Source organism: Periplaneta americana, chromosome 3 (assembly GCF_040183065.1).
Source record: "Periplaneta americana isolate PAMFEO1 chromosome 3, P.americana_PAMFEO1_priV1, whole genome shotgun sequence".
Classification (NCBI taxonomy): domain Eukaryota; kingdom Metazoa; phylum Arthropoda; class Insecta; order Blattodea; family Blattidae; genus Periplaneta; species Periplaneta americana.
In genome coordinates, this window is record NC_091119.1 from 21,205,599 (window position 1) to 21,223,323 (window position 17,725).

Sequence of the window (17,725 nt, forward strand, 5' to 3'; positions counted from 1 at the left end):
TTCTCCTGCAAAATGTACACCAAATGACATCCATCATTCTTGCAGTGGACTCTTCATTTGTCTTTCGAGTCTCGTGTCGTCATTCTCGTGCGCTTCGAATCTCGCTCATCATTATCGAAATAGCATTTGGTCGGCGTGGAAAGATTTCGTAACTTTGAATAACATACATCATTGAAATAAATAACATTATAAATGTTTAAATGAGACAAAAAAGACAAAAATGAACAGTATCTTAGTTACCAAAATGTTCTGGTTCTATTATTATGATATTACATATGGTTATGTAGGGGAGAGTCGGGTAGTATCGGACATCGGGTAATATCGGACAGTGAGTTTCTTTCATCTACCACACGATGATAGTACTGATTGACATGGTTACGTTTCTGTGATGTCGCATAGAGAAACGTAACCATATCATTCAGGTACTACCATATGGTGGTAGATGAAAGAAACGCACTGTCCGATACTACCCGATGTCCGATACTACCCGACTCTCCCCTAAATAGAAAAAAAAAGTCCTCAAACAAATTCGCTTGTCTAAGAAACATAAGGCATAACGTTAATATCTTTTTACTTGAGATTGCACACTTGATCTCAAACATATGACAAAAAATCCTAGCCTTTTAACAAGGGCCTATTAATTAAATAAAGACTGGATAACGGATTATTATACACTGAAAGGTAGAGATGATGTTTCAAATAGGCTACTTGATTGTTTACACATATATATTAGTTGCCAAAGTAGATGAAAGTTCAGTCAGATATAAACAACTGTTGCGATTGAAGGTTGCTTGACGTTCGGGACTTCGGGAGTGATCAATCTTGACATCTCGAAACACTCACAAGCAGTCTTTACGTCAACGACGGGAAGCGACGTATACAACATTGTCGTGCGGGTTTTCGGCTTTGCGGGCGCTGGTAGTCTTGTTTTCTCGATCGTTGTTCATCTCTAGTATTTATGCATTGCAGAAACAATGTTTTCCTACGACCATACTGAAATGTAGTTATCATGCAATGTTCATCTGTATCGATACAGATGTCTTATTTCAATCAATATAATTGATTTCGAGATGTTAAATGCTTTAATCAAACTGCAACATCGAATAATTTGTACATAGTAATGGTGATTTCATTTTTTGTGACAATTCCTGAAATTAAACTAGCAGAACTTTATCTGAAAATGACGAAACATTTTTCATTCTTCTCCAATCCATGAATTGAGGGCTCTGCCGAAAGAAAGGCGGATGGACCTATACGCCCTTCTTCGGGAAAACGGTTAAAAAAAATTCGCTAATTATAGTAGCGAAATTTTGTTGTGATTGTACTGCTGCAGGACAGGGCTGCGTGTGTGTATAACATTTTATTCAGGTGCGTTTTAAAATCTTAGATTGCATGTATCTTAATTCGTCATAATGACGTATACGCCCTTTTTCCGGCAAATCCCTCAATTGCCCTTATGCCTTTTCATATAAGTTCTTTGATTTTGCAGGTAATGAACTATTGCTCATTTCACAGCTTCCTCCATTATTTTCATTTCATCAAAATTGCTTGAATCAGACATTATTCAATAATGTTTATGCTCGACCATGCCGAAATGTAGTAATTATACACCTGGTAGCAGACCTTTAATGCATGTCATTAAAGTACACCTACTCATTAAAGGTCAGGTCTTTCAGCCAATGACGACTCAGGTTACAACTGTTCAGCCAATGACAGGTCAGCTTTCTACCGTTATAAAACCGCAAGTATCGATTATTCTCGGATATGCAATCGAAAGAAAATTAGCGAAAAGTCACGGAGGATGGAAATCCAATACTGTCGCAGAAGGTTATGTTCTTTTACTATAATAATTAGCGTTAATTGTAAATAATATTCAAACAAATTCAATTTGTCATCTCGTTTTTCAATGTCTAATTTTATTTGAATGTTATCTCTGTAGGTTCTTATGGCCTAGCAAGGTCAATGTGGACATCTGTTCCTCGGAAAAAATCAATACTTTCGCGTGTGCGCACATCTCACAACATACGGAACATTGCTCAAATACTACTAGGTTCAAAAAGTTCCCGGAATTTTACTACCATTTTTCGTATTAATATATAACAAGGGATATTATACATTTGTTTTGTTGGTAACATTCATGATGTCATTTCCTTAAAGTTTGTTGATAATGGCAATTATTGGTTTTGAGTTGTAGGCATTTGTTTATCATAGTGTTTTGTTTGTTCGTCGCATTTTGTAATTATGTCCACAGAGCAAAGTACAAACATCAAGTTCTGTGTTTTGCTGGGGACATGATCAGTATGGCTGATGAAGATGGTGATTTCTTAAACAAAATGAAACTGGTGCTACTTGTACGACCCAGTCCCTAAACGACAGTCATCTGAGTGGAAATCGAAAACATCTCCTCGGAAGCAAAAATTTCCTAGGGACACTTCCAAAGGCAAAGTTATTTTAAATGTTATGTTTTATTTAACGACGCTCGCAACTGCAGAGGTTATATCAGCATCGCCGGATGTGCCGGAATTTTGTCACGCAGGAGTTCTTTCATATGCCAGTAAATCTACTGACATGAGCCTGTCGCATTTAAGCACACTTAAAGCAAAGTTATTTTGGAAGTTTTCTTCGACTCTCAGGGTCTCATGCACCATGAGTTCATTCCAGAAGGTCGTACTGTAACGAAAGAATTGTACGTAGAAACCCTCCGTCGCCTCTGGGACGCAGTGAGAAGGAAACGTTCAGAAAAGTGGGTAGAAAACAACTGGTTCCTTATGCATGACAATGCACCTGCTCATCGCGCAATTATTGTAAAGAATTTTCTTGCCAGGCACAACATAACTGCTTTGGATCACTCACCATACTCTCCTGATCTCTCACCACCTGATTAATTTCTGTTTCCCCGTCTGAAAAGTCATCTGAAAGGACGGAGATTCAATGCTGAAGAGGTTATTGCAAACGCGACGAGAGCACTAAGACGGGTTTCACAAAATGGCTTCCAGGCCTGCTTCCAGGAACTCTACACGCGTTGGCAAAAGTGTGTTGTTGCGGAAGGCAACTATTTTGAAGGGAATGCTGTAGAATAGTGTTTAAGGTACGTTGTTTCTATGATGCTAGCAAATTCCGGGAACTTTTTGAACCTAGTATGTACAATTAATAATATCAAGTTAGAAATATGGTCGAGCATAAAAAGTCGTATGAAACTCGCCTATAATGGTAAATATCCATACTCACTTCTTAATTACCTTCATTATAGGCTCGTTGCATAATGTACTATTATGTTTCAGTTAACTTTAAAACTTACAAAAAGGAACTGTGATTTCATTTGTTTGTTTTCGTACCTATAGAAACTCCAAATAAAAATCACTTGCATTCTTTTGTTTCCCACTGTCTCTCTCTAAAATTTAAAATGATTGAGCTTCGCGGTGTTCTTCGCACAGGCTTCCGAACTGTTAACAGCGGCCCTGAAGTAAACTCGAGTAACAAATTTATTCACCATTCTTTGCGGAGTGTTTAATAGGATGGAAGCTTTATTATTATTTTTTTTACAAAATTGTTCTTATTGTTCTCACCGTCACGACTCGTCTCTTGCTTTCTTCATTTAACACAGGATGTGTAATTTGTCTTTTGAGTCACGCTGGATGCCGGATGTCTAATTATGGGTGGAAACAAAAGTGAAACGTTGGGAAGAATGGAAACGATCGATTACAATTGCGAAAGCGACAAAGAAGATTTGTATTTTCTTTTGTCAGTAACTATGACTTTACTATTTTTGTTATTGTTTCATTATGTATTTCACTTCTGGTAGTGTGGAAGAGAAGTCCTCATGGCCTTAACTCTACCAGAATAAATAAATAAATGAATAAATGAATAAATGAATAAATGAATAAATAAATAAATAAATAATTAAATAATTAAATAAATAAAAATTAAATAAATAAATAATTAAATAAATAATGAAATAATTAAACAATTAAGTAATTAAATAATCAAATAATCAAGTAATTAAATAATCAAATAAGTAAATAATCAAATAAGTAAATAAACAAGTAAAGAAGTAAATAATTAAATAATTAAATAAGTAAATAAGTAAATAATCAGATAAGTAGATAATTAAATAATTGAATAAGTAAATAATCAAATAAACAAATAATTAAATAAACAAATAAGTAAATAATCAAATAATTAAATAAGTAAATAAGTAAATAATCAAATAATTAAATAAGTAAAGAAGTAAATAATCAAATAAGTAAATAAACAAGTAAAGAAGTAAATAATTAAATAATTAAATAAGTAGATAAGTAAATAATGAAATAATCAAATAATTAAATAATTAAATAATCAAATAATTAAATAAGTAAATAATCAAATAATCAAATAAGTAAATAATCAAATAATTAAATAAGTAAATAAACAAATTAATAAATAATTAAACAAATAAATAAACAAATAATCAAATAAGTAAATAAGTAAGTAAACAAATAAACAAATAAATAAATAAGTAAATAATTAAATAAGTAAATAAACAAATAAATAAACAAATAAGTAAATAAGTAAATAATTAAATAAGTAAATAATTAAATAAATAAATAAATAAACAAATAAACAAATAAACAAATAATCAAATACGTAAATAAGTAAATAATTAAATAAGTAAATAATTAAATAAGTAAATAAGTAAATAAACAAATAAACAAATAAATAAATAAGTCAATAATTAAATAAGTAAATAAACAAATAAATAAATAAACAAATAAATAAGTAAATAATTAAATAACTAAATAAATAAATAACTAATAATTAAATAATTAAATAAGTAAATAAACAAATAAATAAATAAATAAATAAACAAATGAACAAATAAACAAATAAGTAAATAATTAAATAAGTAAATAAGCAAATAAGCAAATAAACAAATACATTAATAAATAAAATAAATATGCCAGCATACCAGATTCTTCCAAAGGGATTATCAGTAAAAGCGAGGAATATTCTCTGCCTGCTCAATCCACTCTTATGTTCAACCAGAGTCCCTACAACCTCCTTAAATTTGAGAGTATAAAAAGGCAGTTAAGTGACAAATATGCATTTCTGGCTCCATATTTTTTTACAACATGGTCATTCACTCTGTTGAATCCGTTATGCTTGCCTACTTCAAACAACTGGGGATAGAGTTCGTGACCTTTCAGGTCGTACCAGTTTGCCCTGATGATGGAAGTTGTGTAGTTTTAAAACTGATTGAGCATATTGGTAAATTTTTTTATATAAACCAATTTTTATGTTGAAAGGAAGCAAAAACGAGCAAAATTGTATTAAACTTTTCTGTTTGAAATGTCTCAAAGAATAACCCCCTGAAATTAATGACATTACTTGCGGATCACCCTGTGCAATATGTTTACGTTGGTTCTCGAATATTGTAAGCTTTAGTATGGAAAATTTGGCTGCCTCCATCGTTAAATATCAACTCCCTACTGAAGCTCTAAGCCAGGGATGGAAAACTGGGGAAGAGAGGGGTGGAAGCATGGGGAAAAAATTTGTTTCCTCATCCACAATCCACGGCCTTTAATGAAGTTTCTGTGACGTTTGGAAAGCACACTGAATACATATCTCTTCTCCCTCTACCATGTGCAATGACGCGAGGGTTAAAGGGAAGGGATGAGTTACGTGTTCCGGCTAGTGACGTCTGCCACAATTGTAGCACAGTTTTGCATTCCCGTGTCTAAACTGACCATTTAAATAAATAATAATAATCTTAATTCGTTTTAATGTATAGGCCTATAAGATCTCTGATACTTGTTAATGCCTGGGATAGGTAAGGTATAGGTATTCCCTTTAAACGGCATGAAGGTGCGTGGATACTTGCAGGTAGATGTCCATGCTTCCGTCACATCGTCACTAGAATAAAGCAGTGTCGTTGGCATCACTTTTCAATCGATGTTTACCCCCACGAAAAACCCGGTATTCAATTTGATAGGAGAGTGAGTGGATTCTGAGGTTCTGGAGAAAAGTCCTGCCATCACCTGGGAATGAACCCGGCACTTTCCACTTCATAGCCAGTTGCCCTTCCAACTGAGCTGCCCGGCCGTTCTTGGGATACGTTATAAAGGGACATCATTTTATTTTTATTTCAATTTTTATTATACCTGAATTTTTTTAATGTACTTCACTCCCACCCCTTCTACTAATGAAGTTTAACCGTCCTCCACACAGATCCAAGACCGCATATACAGTCATAGTAGCCTTACGGTCATAGTAAACAGTACGTTCCAAAAATATGTTCGCGTTTTCCAGTCACGAAAGAGTTTTCAATATTGAATCATTTTCGCACAGGTACTGTCTATGTCGTATCCCAGTTTCCCCCACCTGCTTTTATTCGCCAGCTAGTGGCTGGACTGTCTTAGCTCTTTTCTCAGAACATTAATTTCTGTTAGGAATTGGAGGTCTACGTAATATTATACAACTGTTTAAAATAACTTAAATAAAAGGGCCTCGTTAAGTAATTAACTGTCACGTGATTTCCTCCATTTCTACGACCCTACGACATAACCACTTGGACGGACAGTAGATAGTATGTCTGAATAATTTTATCTTTTCGGATCGGGCAGAAGTGAAGATTGAATTTACAGTACGTAAGGTACTCTTTTATAGAGTAGGTACAGAATTATTTCAACATGAGTTACTAGTTACGAAGGACGAAACTGGTAATTGGGATTGGGTACAATAGTCTATAGTGCGATAATATGCACATTAGAAATGAAGCCTGTATCGAAATGAACCGCCACCATTTTCAAAAATGTGTTTAAATATCCATATTATGATTATTCTTCAATTTCACTTCATTCTCTATATTGTACGCTAATGTGCTGTAGACAGTATAATATACACTGCATAATGAATACGTCCGCATGGATAGCTCAGTTCGTGAGTAAAAACACTTATTGTTAATACTGTACTGTATTTTGATTAAACAAAAACCTAATGAAAATGACGGAACTCAAAATCGCGATATTTCCTAGTTTACGTGAATGGATGAACTACTTTTCTTCCCTCCTATACGTAGTAAAGTGATTTGGTTTGTATATTACGCCAGTATCATCGAACACCAGTTGTGGAAGGGGGTAGGAAACGGCGTTGATCCAAAGGTATAGCCAGATTAATATTAAAAATGTTAGTACAAATAAAATGATGTCCCTGTACTTCGTTTCATGAAATACTCGGAAGAATGGAAAGCTGATCTCATTTTTAGCGTAGCGTCTCGACAGCCACCGAAGCATTCAGCACGCAAACACGATTCGGGAGACGTGACTGCATACAGCATAGAAAACTATTTCAGGCGGTTATTCCTGAAATTGTTGTCTCGGGTTTAACCCACAGGATGTATAACTCGGGACTCTGCTTTCTCGCATGAAACTCGCTACATCCTCCATAAATAGCAGCCAGGTTGGGGAGATCTCAAGTGCATCACTCGAGGCACGAAAGCCTGGCGGGAGTGGTTAGAAGAAGCAAAGGGAGGGTGAAATAAAGAAAGAAAATATTAAGGGCGAAGTGGAAAAAATAATAGAGAAATAAGGAAGGAAGAAGACAAGTTTCATTGGCTAATTAAATACTTACGGCTTTTGGACAACCCGGAGGTTCATTGCCGCCCTCACATAAGCCCGTAATCAGTCCCTATCCTGAGCAAGATTAATCCAGTCTCTACCATCATATCCCACCTCCCTGAAATCCATTTTAATATCATCCTCCCATCTACGTCTTGGCCTCCCCAAAGATTTTTTTTTCCTCCAGCCTCCCAACTAACACTCTATATGCATTTCTGAATTCGCCCATACGTGCTACATGTCCTGCCCATCTCAAACGTCTGGATTTAATGTTCCTAATTATGCCGGATGAAGAATAGACTACAATGCGTGCAGTCCTGTGTTGTGTAACTTTCTCCATTCTCCTGTAATTTCACCCCTCTTAGCCTCAAATATTTCCCTAAGCATCTTATTCTCAAAACACCCTTAACCTCTATTCCTCTCTTGAAGTGAGATTCCAATTTCCACAGCCATACAGAACAACCGGTAATATAACTGTTTTATAAATTCTAACTTTCAGATTTTTTGAAAACAGACTGGATGACGAAAGCTTCTCAACCGAATAATAACAGGCATTTCCCATATTTATTCTGTGTTTAATTTCCTCCCGAGTATCATTTATACTGTATTTGTTACTGTTTCTCCAAGATATTTGAATTTTTTCACCTCTTCAAAGGATAAATTCTAATATTTTAATATTTCCTTTTCGTACAATGTTCTGGTCACGAGACATAATCATATACTTTGTCTTTTCAGGATTTACTTCTAAACCTATCTTTTTACTTGCTTCAAGTAAAATTCCCGTCTTTTTCCTAATAGTTTGTGGATTTTTTTCCCTAACATATTCACGTTATTCCCTTACAGAAGCAGCTGATGTAACCAGTTCAATTCCAAACCCTTTCTGTTATCCTGGACTTTCCTAATGGCATACTCTAGAGCAGTGATCGTCAGCACTCGCTGAAATGTGCAAAGGGTAAGCAGTGCCGTCCCGTGTGCACCGTCCTGCAGTAGGAAGAGGTAGAGAGCATACCCGCTAGCAGCTACGAGTGCACTATGGTGCACTATGTTTTCCGCGGGTAAAAGACGCTAGCCCCAGGGTGCTCTGCGCTGAGGACCGCTGCTCTAGAGCAAAAGTTGAAACGTAAAGGAGATAGTGCATCTCTTTGCTTTAGCCCGCAGTAAATTAGAAAAGCGTCAGACAGAAACTGGCCTATACGAAAGAAAAGAGTGGAAGCAAAAAATTAAGGAAAGAAAAGAATGGAAGGACAAAATGAAGGAGAGAAAAGAATGGAAGGTAAAGTGAAAGAAAGAAAAGAATGGAAGGACAGAATAAAAGAAAGAAAAGAGTGAAAGTAAAAAATGAAGGAAAGAAAAGAATGACAGGACAAAATAAAGTAAAAAAAGAATAGAAGATAAAATTAAGGAAAGAGAAGAATGGAGGGACAGAATGAAAGAAAGAAAAGAGTGGAAGCAAAAAATGAAGGAAAGAAAAGGATGGAAGGACAAAATGAAGGAGAGAAAAGAATGAAAGGACAAAATGAAGGAGAGAAAAGAATGGAAGGTAAAGTGAAAGAAAGAAAAGAATGGAAGGACAGAATAAAAGAAAGAAAAGAGTGAAAGTAAAAAATGAAGGAAAGAAAAGAATGACAGGACAAAATAAAGTAAAAAAAGAATAGAAGATAAAATTAAGGAAAGAGAAGAATGGAGGGACAGAATGAAAGAAAGAAAAGAGTGGAAGCAAAAAATGAAGGAAAGAAAAGGATGGAAGGACAAAATGAAGGAGAGAAAAGAATGAAAGGACAAAATGAAGGAGAGAAAAGAATAGAAGATAAAATGAAAGAAAGAAAAGAATGGAAGGACAGAATAAAAGAAAGAAAAGAGTGGAAGCAAAAAGTGAAGGAAATGGAAAGAATAGAAGATAACATGAAGCAAAAAAAGAATGGAAGGACAAAATGAAGGAGAGAAAAGAATAGAAGATAAAATGAAAGAAAGAAAAGAATGGAAGGACAGAATAAAAGAAAGAAAAGAGTCAAAGCAAAAAATGAAGGAAAGAAAAGAATGGAAGGACAAAATGAAGGAGAGAAAAGAATAGAAGATAAAATGAAAGAAAGAAAAGAATGGAAGGACAGAATAAAAGAAAGAAAAGAGTGAATCAAAAAATGAAGGAAAGAAAAGAATGGAAGGGCAAAATGAAGGAAAGAAAAGACTGGAAGGGCAAAATGAAGGATGGAAAAGAATGGAAGGACAAAATAAAGTAAAAAAAAGAATAGAAGATAAAATGAAGGAAAGAGAAGAATGGAGGGACAGAATGAAAGAAAGAAAAGAGTGGAAGCAAAAAATGAAGGAAAGAAAAGGATGGAAGGACAAAATGAAGGAGAGAAAAGAATGAAAGGACAAAATGAAGGAGAGAAAAGAATAGAAGATAAAATGAAAGAAAGAAAAGAATGGAAGGACAGAATAAAAGAAAGAAATGAGTGGAAGCAAAAAATGAAGGAAAGAAAAGAATGGAAGGGCAAAATGAAGGAAAGAAAAGAATGGAAGGACAAAATAAAGTAAAAAAAGAATAGAAGATAAAATGAAGGAAAGAAAAGAATGGAGGGACAGAATGAAAGAAAGAAAAGAGTGGAAGCAAAAAATGAAGGAAAGAAAAGTATGGAAGGACAAAATGAAGGAAAGAAAAGAATTGAAGCAAAAAGTGAAGGAAATGGAAAGAATAGAAGATAACATGAAGGAAAAAAAATGGAAGGACAAAATGAAGGAAATAAACAAAAAACCTGCAGAGAGTAGAGGAAAGACTATACTCAGACAAAAAAAATGTAAATACTCCTCTGTGCAGTTCAGTTATCAGAGAAATCTGTTATCGACAGATTGATATGGGGACCAAGGTTAATAGTAGAAATGTGATTTCTTACCTGCATAAGTTTGGGGGAGATAAGAAACCCGAAGAACTTGAGGGTACGAAGTCCCCCGATTTTGAAGGCCTTCTGCCCCATCGCATAGAACTCATTGGTAGGCTGCTTCAAGGAGTCGACGCCGATCCCAAACGCAGTTGTGGCGATGACGTCACTAGCGTATCTTGTAAACAAGTCTTTGAGCTCGAGAACCAGAACTTCGCCATCTGCAGCAGAAAAGAAGAGGGATGCATTGTTTATGTTGAACAGCCCGCAACCTAAACAAGAAAGCTAGTAGCAGAATTCAGCAGAAACCGCAGACAGTCTTCAATGCTTCTAAACAATAGTCGCATTACTCTTGATCCTTTTTTTTTTAACAATGTAAATGATTGATAAACTGTGATGTCATTAAACTGATACTCTTGCCAACTATTTTTAACCAGGTTTACATTTAGAAGAACATGCTATGGCGTGCTGCACAAGCAGTATGCAAATCCAATCGACTCGGGTTGAATTTCGGGCGAGGAATTTTATACAGGGTGTTTAAAAAATACGGGGCATAATTTCAGGTATTTCCCACATGTAGACAATCAAAATAGTTCATTACAACATGTGTCCGGAAATGCTTCGTTTCCGAGTCATGGCCTTCACAACATTGAAATTCACCGGAACGTTTTTCTTTCCGCAGGTCCTTGTCATTACAGAATATGTTCAAAATGTCCACCTCCTGCTTGAATACAGACCTCATATCGATGTCTCATTGACCTGCGAACACGATTCCAAACTCCAGGAGTATTGCGTATGTCCTCAGAACATGCCACAATTCGATTCCGAAGGGATTCCAAATCAGGCACCGGAGACGAATAAACCAATGATTTTAAATGGCCCCACAAGTAAAAATCGAGAGGGTTCAGATCAGGTGAGCGTGGAGGCCAAGCAATTGGGCCACCTCTACCTATCCATAGATCAGGAAACCTTCGATCCAAGTACCGGCTGAAGTGTGCAGGAGTGCCATCATGCAAGAAGTGGAGTGTCTTCTAAAACATGAGGTATGGTGTTTTCTAGGAAGTTTGTGTGCGCCTGCCCCGTAAATCTGTTTACAAGTACATGGGATCCAACTAATCGATCACCTATGATACCGGCCCAAATGTTGAGGGAGAACCGCACCTGGTGATGAGATGGAACAGTTGCACGTGGGTTTTCATACGCCCATACATGCTGATTGTGGAAATTTGTTATGCCATCTCGTGTGAACTGTGCTTCATCTGTAAATAATACTAAGGCAGGAAAGTTCGGATTTACACCACACTACTGCAAGAACCACTGACACAACCTAACTCGTGCACGGTAATCTGCTGGTGACAGGGCCTGTACACGTTGCAAATGATAAGGATACAATTGATACTCTTTCAACAGTCTCCAGACAGTCGTATGAGGAACATTGACTTGCAACGCTACCCTTCGTGTGCTGATAGGAGTCATGTTCACAGCCTCCAGAATCTCTTCCTGTACTTCTGGAGTTGTAGATCTTGGTCGTCCCCTTCCCAAACCAGGAGAGTTAAATTTTCCATACTCGCACAGACGGTAATGGAGACGTACAAATGTCTTCCGATCTGGACATTGTCGCTGTGGGTACCTCTCCTGGTACAAACGACGAGCCAGCGCAGCATTGCCGTCCGCCTTACCGTACATGAAGTGTATCTCTGCCAGCTCTTGATTTGAATACATGTCGCACAGTCTAACGCCTACACAACACTGAATGTAACCTTCGCCTCGGAATGAACTGTCAGAGTGCCCTCTTAATGTCTCCTTTGACGGCAACGACCTGCGGAAAGAAAAACGTTCAGGTGAATTTCAATGTTGTGAAGGCCATAACTCGGAAATAAAGCATTTCCGGACACATGTTGTAATGAACTATTTTGATTGTCTACATGTGGGAAATACATACCTGAAATTATGCCCCGTATTTTTGAAACACCCTGTATATATCTTCCCTCCCCCAGGGGTAGAATGCACTGTATTTTCCTTATTCTGTGTTTGCCTGATGTCTGAAGTGTTGGCCTTGTGTCGTGCTTGTCACATGATCGGGGAGATTCGCTCTTGACAGTGTAAATGCTGTTTCATAATTTTCTCAAGACTAGGGGTAAAACCCACCAGTGGGCCTAATTGTTAATGCACACGATGGTTATCTGTAGAAACTGAAATTTCAACCGCCTTGGTAGCTCGGTTCGCTAGATTATGATGACCGCGGACCCGAGTTCGAATCTCGACGATGACGGAATTGTATTTCGTCGTTGCACCCTCAAAATTCGCTATATGCATTTAAACAGATTTTTTAGGCGAAATAAAAAACATTATCACTTTTAACTCCCTTGATTTTCAAAGCTACTTTCGGTATAATTTTAAATATTTCTTGAAAAATTACGAAATTATACCGAAAATGGCCTTGAAAATCAAGGGAATTAAAAGTTATAATGCGTTTTTCTTTCTCCCAGAAAATCTGCTTAAATGCACATAGCGGATTTTGGAGCCGCAGCAACGATTTCTAGTGGACGAAGCCAAGTTGTGAACATATTTCTCGAGGTTATTCCTCTGGTTATTATTATTATTACTTACTTACTTACTTACTGGCTTTTAAGGAACCCGGAAGTTCATTGCCGCCCTCGCATAAGCCCGCCATTGGTCCCTATCCTGAGCAAAATTAATCCATTCTCTATCATCATATCCCACCTCCCTCAAATCCATTTTAATATTATCTTCCCATCTACGTCTCGGCCTCCATAAAGGTCTTTTTCCCTCCGGCCTCCCAACTAACACTCTATATGCATTTCTGGATTCGCCCATACGTGCTACATGCCCTGCCCATCTCAAACGTCTGGATTTAATGTTCCTAATTATGTCAGGTGAAGAATACAATGCATGCAGTTCTGTGTTGCGTAACTTTCTCCATTCTCCTGTAACTTCATCCCGCTTAGCCCCAAATATTTTCCTAAGCACCGTATTCTCAAACACCCTTAACCTATATTTCTCTCTCAAAGTCAGAGTCCAAGTTTCACAACCATACAGAACAACCGGTAGTATAACTGTTTTATAAATTCTGACTTTCAGATTTTTCGACAGCAGACTGGATGAAAAATTTTCTCAACCGAATAATAACAGGCATTTCCCATATTTATTCTGTGTTTCATTTCCTCCCGAGTATTATTTATATTTGTTACTGTTGCTCCCAGATATTTGAACTTCTCCACCTCTTCAAAAGATAAATCTCCAATTTTTATATTTTCATTTCGTACAATATTCTGGTCACGAGACATAATCATATACTTTGTCTTTTCGGGATTTACTTCCAAACCTATTTCTTTACCTGCTTCCAGTAAAATTCTCGTGTTTTCCCTAATCATTTGTGGATTTTCTCCTAATATATTCACGTCATCCGCATAGACAAGCAGCTGATGTAACCCGTTCAATTCCAAACCCTCTCTGTTATCCTGAACTTTCCTAATGGTATATACTTACTTACTTACTTACTTACTTACTTACTTACAAATGGCTTTTAAGGAACCCGAAGGTTCATTGCCGCCCTCACATAAGCCCGCCAGCGGTCCCTATCCTGTGCAAGATTAATCCAGTCTCTATCATCATATCCCACCTTCCTCAAATCCATTTTAATATTATCCTCCCATCTACGTCTCGGCCTCCTTAAAGGTCTTTTTCCCTCCGGTCTCCCAACTAACACTCTATATGCATTTCTGGATTAGCCCATACGTGCTACATGCCCTGCCCATCTCAAACGTCTGGATTTAATGTTCCTAATTATGTCAGGTGAAGAATACAATGCGTGCAGTTCTGTGTTGTGTAACTTTCTCCATTCTCCTGTAACTTCATCCCGCTTAGCCCCAAATATTTTCCTAAGCACCTTATTCTCAAACACCCTTAACCTATGTTCCTCTCTCAAAGTCAGAGTCCAAGTTTCACAACCATACAGAACAACCGGTAGTATAACTGTTTTATAAATTCTGACTTTCAGATTTTTCGACAGCAGACTGGATGATAAAATTTTCTCAACCGAATAATAACAGGCATTTCCCATATTTATTCTGTGTTTAATTTCCTCCCGAGTATCATTTATATTTGTTACTGTTGCTCCCAGATATTTGAACTTCTCCACCTCTTCAAAAGATAAATCTCCAATTTTTATATTTTCATTTCGTACAATATTCTCGTCACGAGACATAATCATATACTTTGCCTTTTCGGGATTTACTTCCAAACCTATTTCTTTACCTGCTTCCAGTAAAATTCTCGTGTTTTCCCTAATCATTTGTGGATTTTCTCCTAACATATTCACGTCATCCGCATAGACAAGCAGCTGATGTAACCCGTTCAATTCCAAACCCTCTCTGTTATCCTGAACTTTCCTAATGGTATATACTTACTTACTTACTTACAAATGACTTTTAAGGAACCCGAAGGTTCATTGCCGCCCTCACATAAGCCCGCCAGCGGTCCCTATCCTGTGCAAGATTAATGCAGTCTCTATCATCATATCCCACCTCCCTCAAATCCATTTTTATATTATCCTCCCATCTACGTCTCGGCCTCCTTAAAGGTCTTTTTCCCTCCGGTCTCCCAACTAACACTCTATATGCATTTCTGGATTCGCCCATACGTGCTACATGCCCTGACCATCTCAAACGTCTGGATTTAATGTTCCTAAATATGTCAGGTGAAGAATACAATGCGTGCAGTTCTGTGTTGTGTAACTTTCTCCATTCTCCTGTAACTTCATCCCTCTTGGCCCCAAATATTTTCCTAAGCACCTTATTCTCAAACACCCTTAACCTATGTTCCTCTCTCAAAGTGAGAATCCAAGTTTCACAACCATACACAACAACCGGTAATATAACTGTTTTATAAATTCAGACTTTCAGATTTTTCGACAGCAGACTGGATGATAAAATTTTCTCAACCGAATAATAACAGCCATTTCCCATATTTATTCTGTGTTTAATTTCCTCCCTAGTATCATTTATATTTGTTACTGTTGCTCCCAGATATTTGAACTTCTCCACCTCTTCAAAAGATAAATCTCCAATTTTTATATTTTCATTTCGTACAATATTCTCGTCACGAGACATAATCATATACTTTGTCTTTTCGGGATTTACTTCCAAACCTATTTCTTTACTTGCTTCCAGTAAAATTCTCGTGTTTTCCCTAATCGTTTGTGGATTTTCTCCTAACATATTCAAGTCATCCGCATAGACAAGAAGCTGATGTAACCCGTTAAATTCCAAACCTTCTCTGTTGTCCTGGACTTTCCTAATGGCATACTCTAGAGCAAAGTTAAAAAGTATAGGTGATAGTGCATCTCCTTGCTTTAGCCCACAGTGAATTGGAAACGCTTCTGACAGAAACTGAGATTATTATTATTATTATTATTATTATTATTATTATTATTATTATTATTATTATTATTATTATTATTATTATTATTATTATCATTATTATAGGCTGCTGTGCTGTACTTAGAATATTATGTAATAAAATAATGTTTAGGCCTATGCTATTGAAGCTAAACGACAGCTGTGAACAGTATGGAATAAAGATAAATGTAAGCAAAACGAAGACCATGGTTGTCAGAAGAAAAATAAAGAATGTAAAATTGCGAATTCGAGTTGAGTCAGTAGAATAAGTGGGCAGCTTCAAATACTTGGGATGTAGATCTACTATAGTCTAAGTCAGGCCTGCACAAGGTTTGCGCTCTCCGAGCCGGCTCACAGCTCATGAGCGGAATGCAGATATTAGCTGCGCTCTGTATAAAGGTGGACTGGAAGAAGGGGTGGATCTCGTACAAATTATACACAAAAGAAAGTACTAGTAGGAGTGCTTATGAAATGAATTCCCGTTCAGTGTTTGCAAAACTATCTTGGACTGTTATTAATTAATAAAGAAATATTTATTTTACAGAAGTAATAGAAATTCTATAGCTACTTAAATGTACAATATCATTTTGTTATATTTTTATTTATCAGTACATCAAAACGAGGTTTTATGCTGTTGGCAGCTGAAAGGAACAGTAGCCTACTGATCATAATGAAACATCAGTTACAGATGTTCGATGTCTGCCTTTATTAAAGTTGATTATAGAAAACAGTTGCTCACAAAATATATCAATGTTGAGCCAAACATAGCAATCATTTTCACAGCCAGCCTGTGTAGTCGTGGATATTATTGCTAATATTTAGTCTTGTAAAACTCAACCAGGCTAGTAGTATTATTCAAACGATCTTTAGCCCTTAGGTCACATTGAAGATTAATAAATTCGAGCTGTAAATCGTTAAATGTTAAATGTTACGTTCCGTCTTTTAGATTCCTCCATACTGTACTGTAGCAGTAGGTAAGCAACGTGAAACAGTTACTGAGAATAGGCCTACACACTGCACTCCACTAGATAACTGAGTGGTCGTTTCCCTCTCCTCTACCTATAGCAAGTCTATGTCATTCTGACGTATCTTCCTCTCCGATTCGGCGAGCGGTAAACACCGCTCTCCCGCTCCGAAGGAGCGCGCGCGCTCGTTGAGCGCTGTTTGTGCAGGCCTGGTCTAAGTAGTAATATGAGCTGCTGCCAGGAAGTCAAAAGGAGGATAGCAATGACAAAGAAAGCTTTTGAATAGAAAAAAAGCATGTTCTGCAGGCCTCTGGGAAAATAACTAAGGAAGAGACTAGTGTAGTACATTGTGTGGAGTGTGGCATTGTATGAGACAGAAACTTGGACATTACGACAAAGTGAAAACAAACGACAGGAAGTATTGGAAATGTGGATATGGAGAAGAATGGAGCTTGTGAAATGGACAGACAGAATAAGAAATGAAGCTGTATTGGAAAGAGTGGGTGAGGAAAGAATGACGCTGAAACTGATCAGGGAGAGAAAAAGGAATTGGCTGGGTTACTGACTAGCAGTCTTACTAATAAACCGTGTATAGTTTTTATACGAGACTTAATGCAGAGTTGAGACAAAAAACGTTACTAATAAACCGTGAATAAGCTATGGACGTATAAACAGGCTGTAACTATACAATGGGAATTGCTTTGCAGTAGTTATATACACGAAACCCCTTGTTTTAGCGTTGTATATAGGAAAAAAAATGGCCGCCCCTTTAACAGCTGTTCGTATCGACTGTCATTTTATGATGATGTTTACCTTGTAACCACAGAAGAACAAACCAAAGATTATAGAATTATTAGAATAATATTGCTGTA

The 17,725-nt window shown here is 36.7% G+C and overlaps 2 protein-coding genes across 2 annotated transcripts in view; both read right to left on the minus strand.

The window, feature by feature from the left end:
- Positions 1 to 17,725, minus strand: part of LOC138695829 (cytochrome P450 9e2-like) — a 449,657-nt gene that overhangs the window by 224,671 nt on the left and 207,261 nt on the right. The window lies entirely within an intron of this gene.
- LOC138695830 (cytochrome P450 9e2-like) overlaps positions 1 to 17,725 on the minus strand; it is a 56,037-nt gene that overhangs the window by 21,606 nt on the left and 16,706 nt on the right. Inside the window, exon 4 of the mRNA XM_069820098.1 lies at positions 10,484 to 10,689. Within this exon, the coding sequence (XP_069676199.1) occupies positions 10,484 to 10,689 (206 nt within the window). The remainder of the gene's footprint in view (positions 1 to 10,483; positions 10,690 to 17,725) is intronic.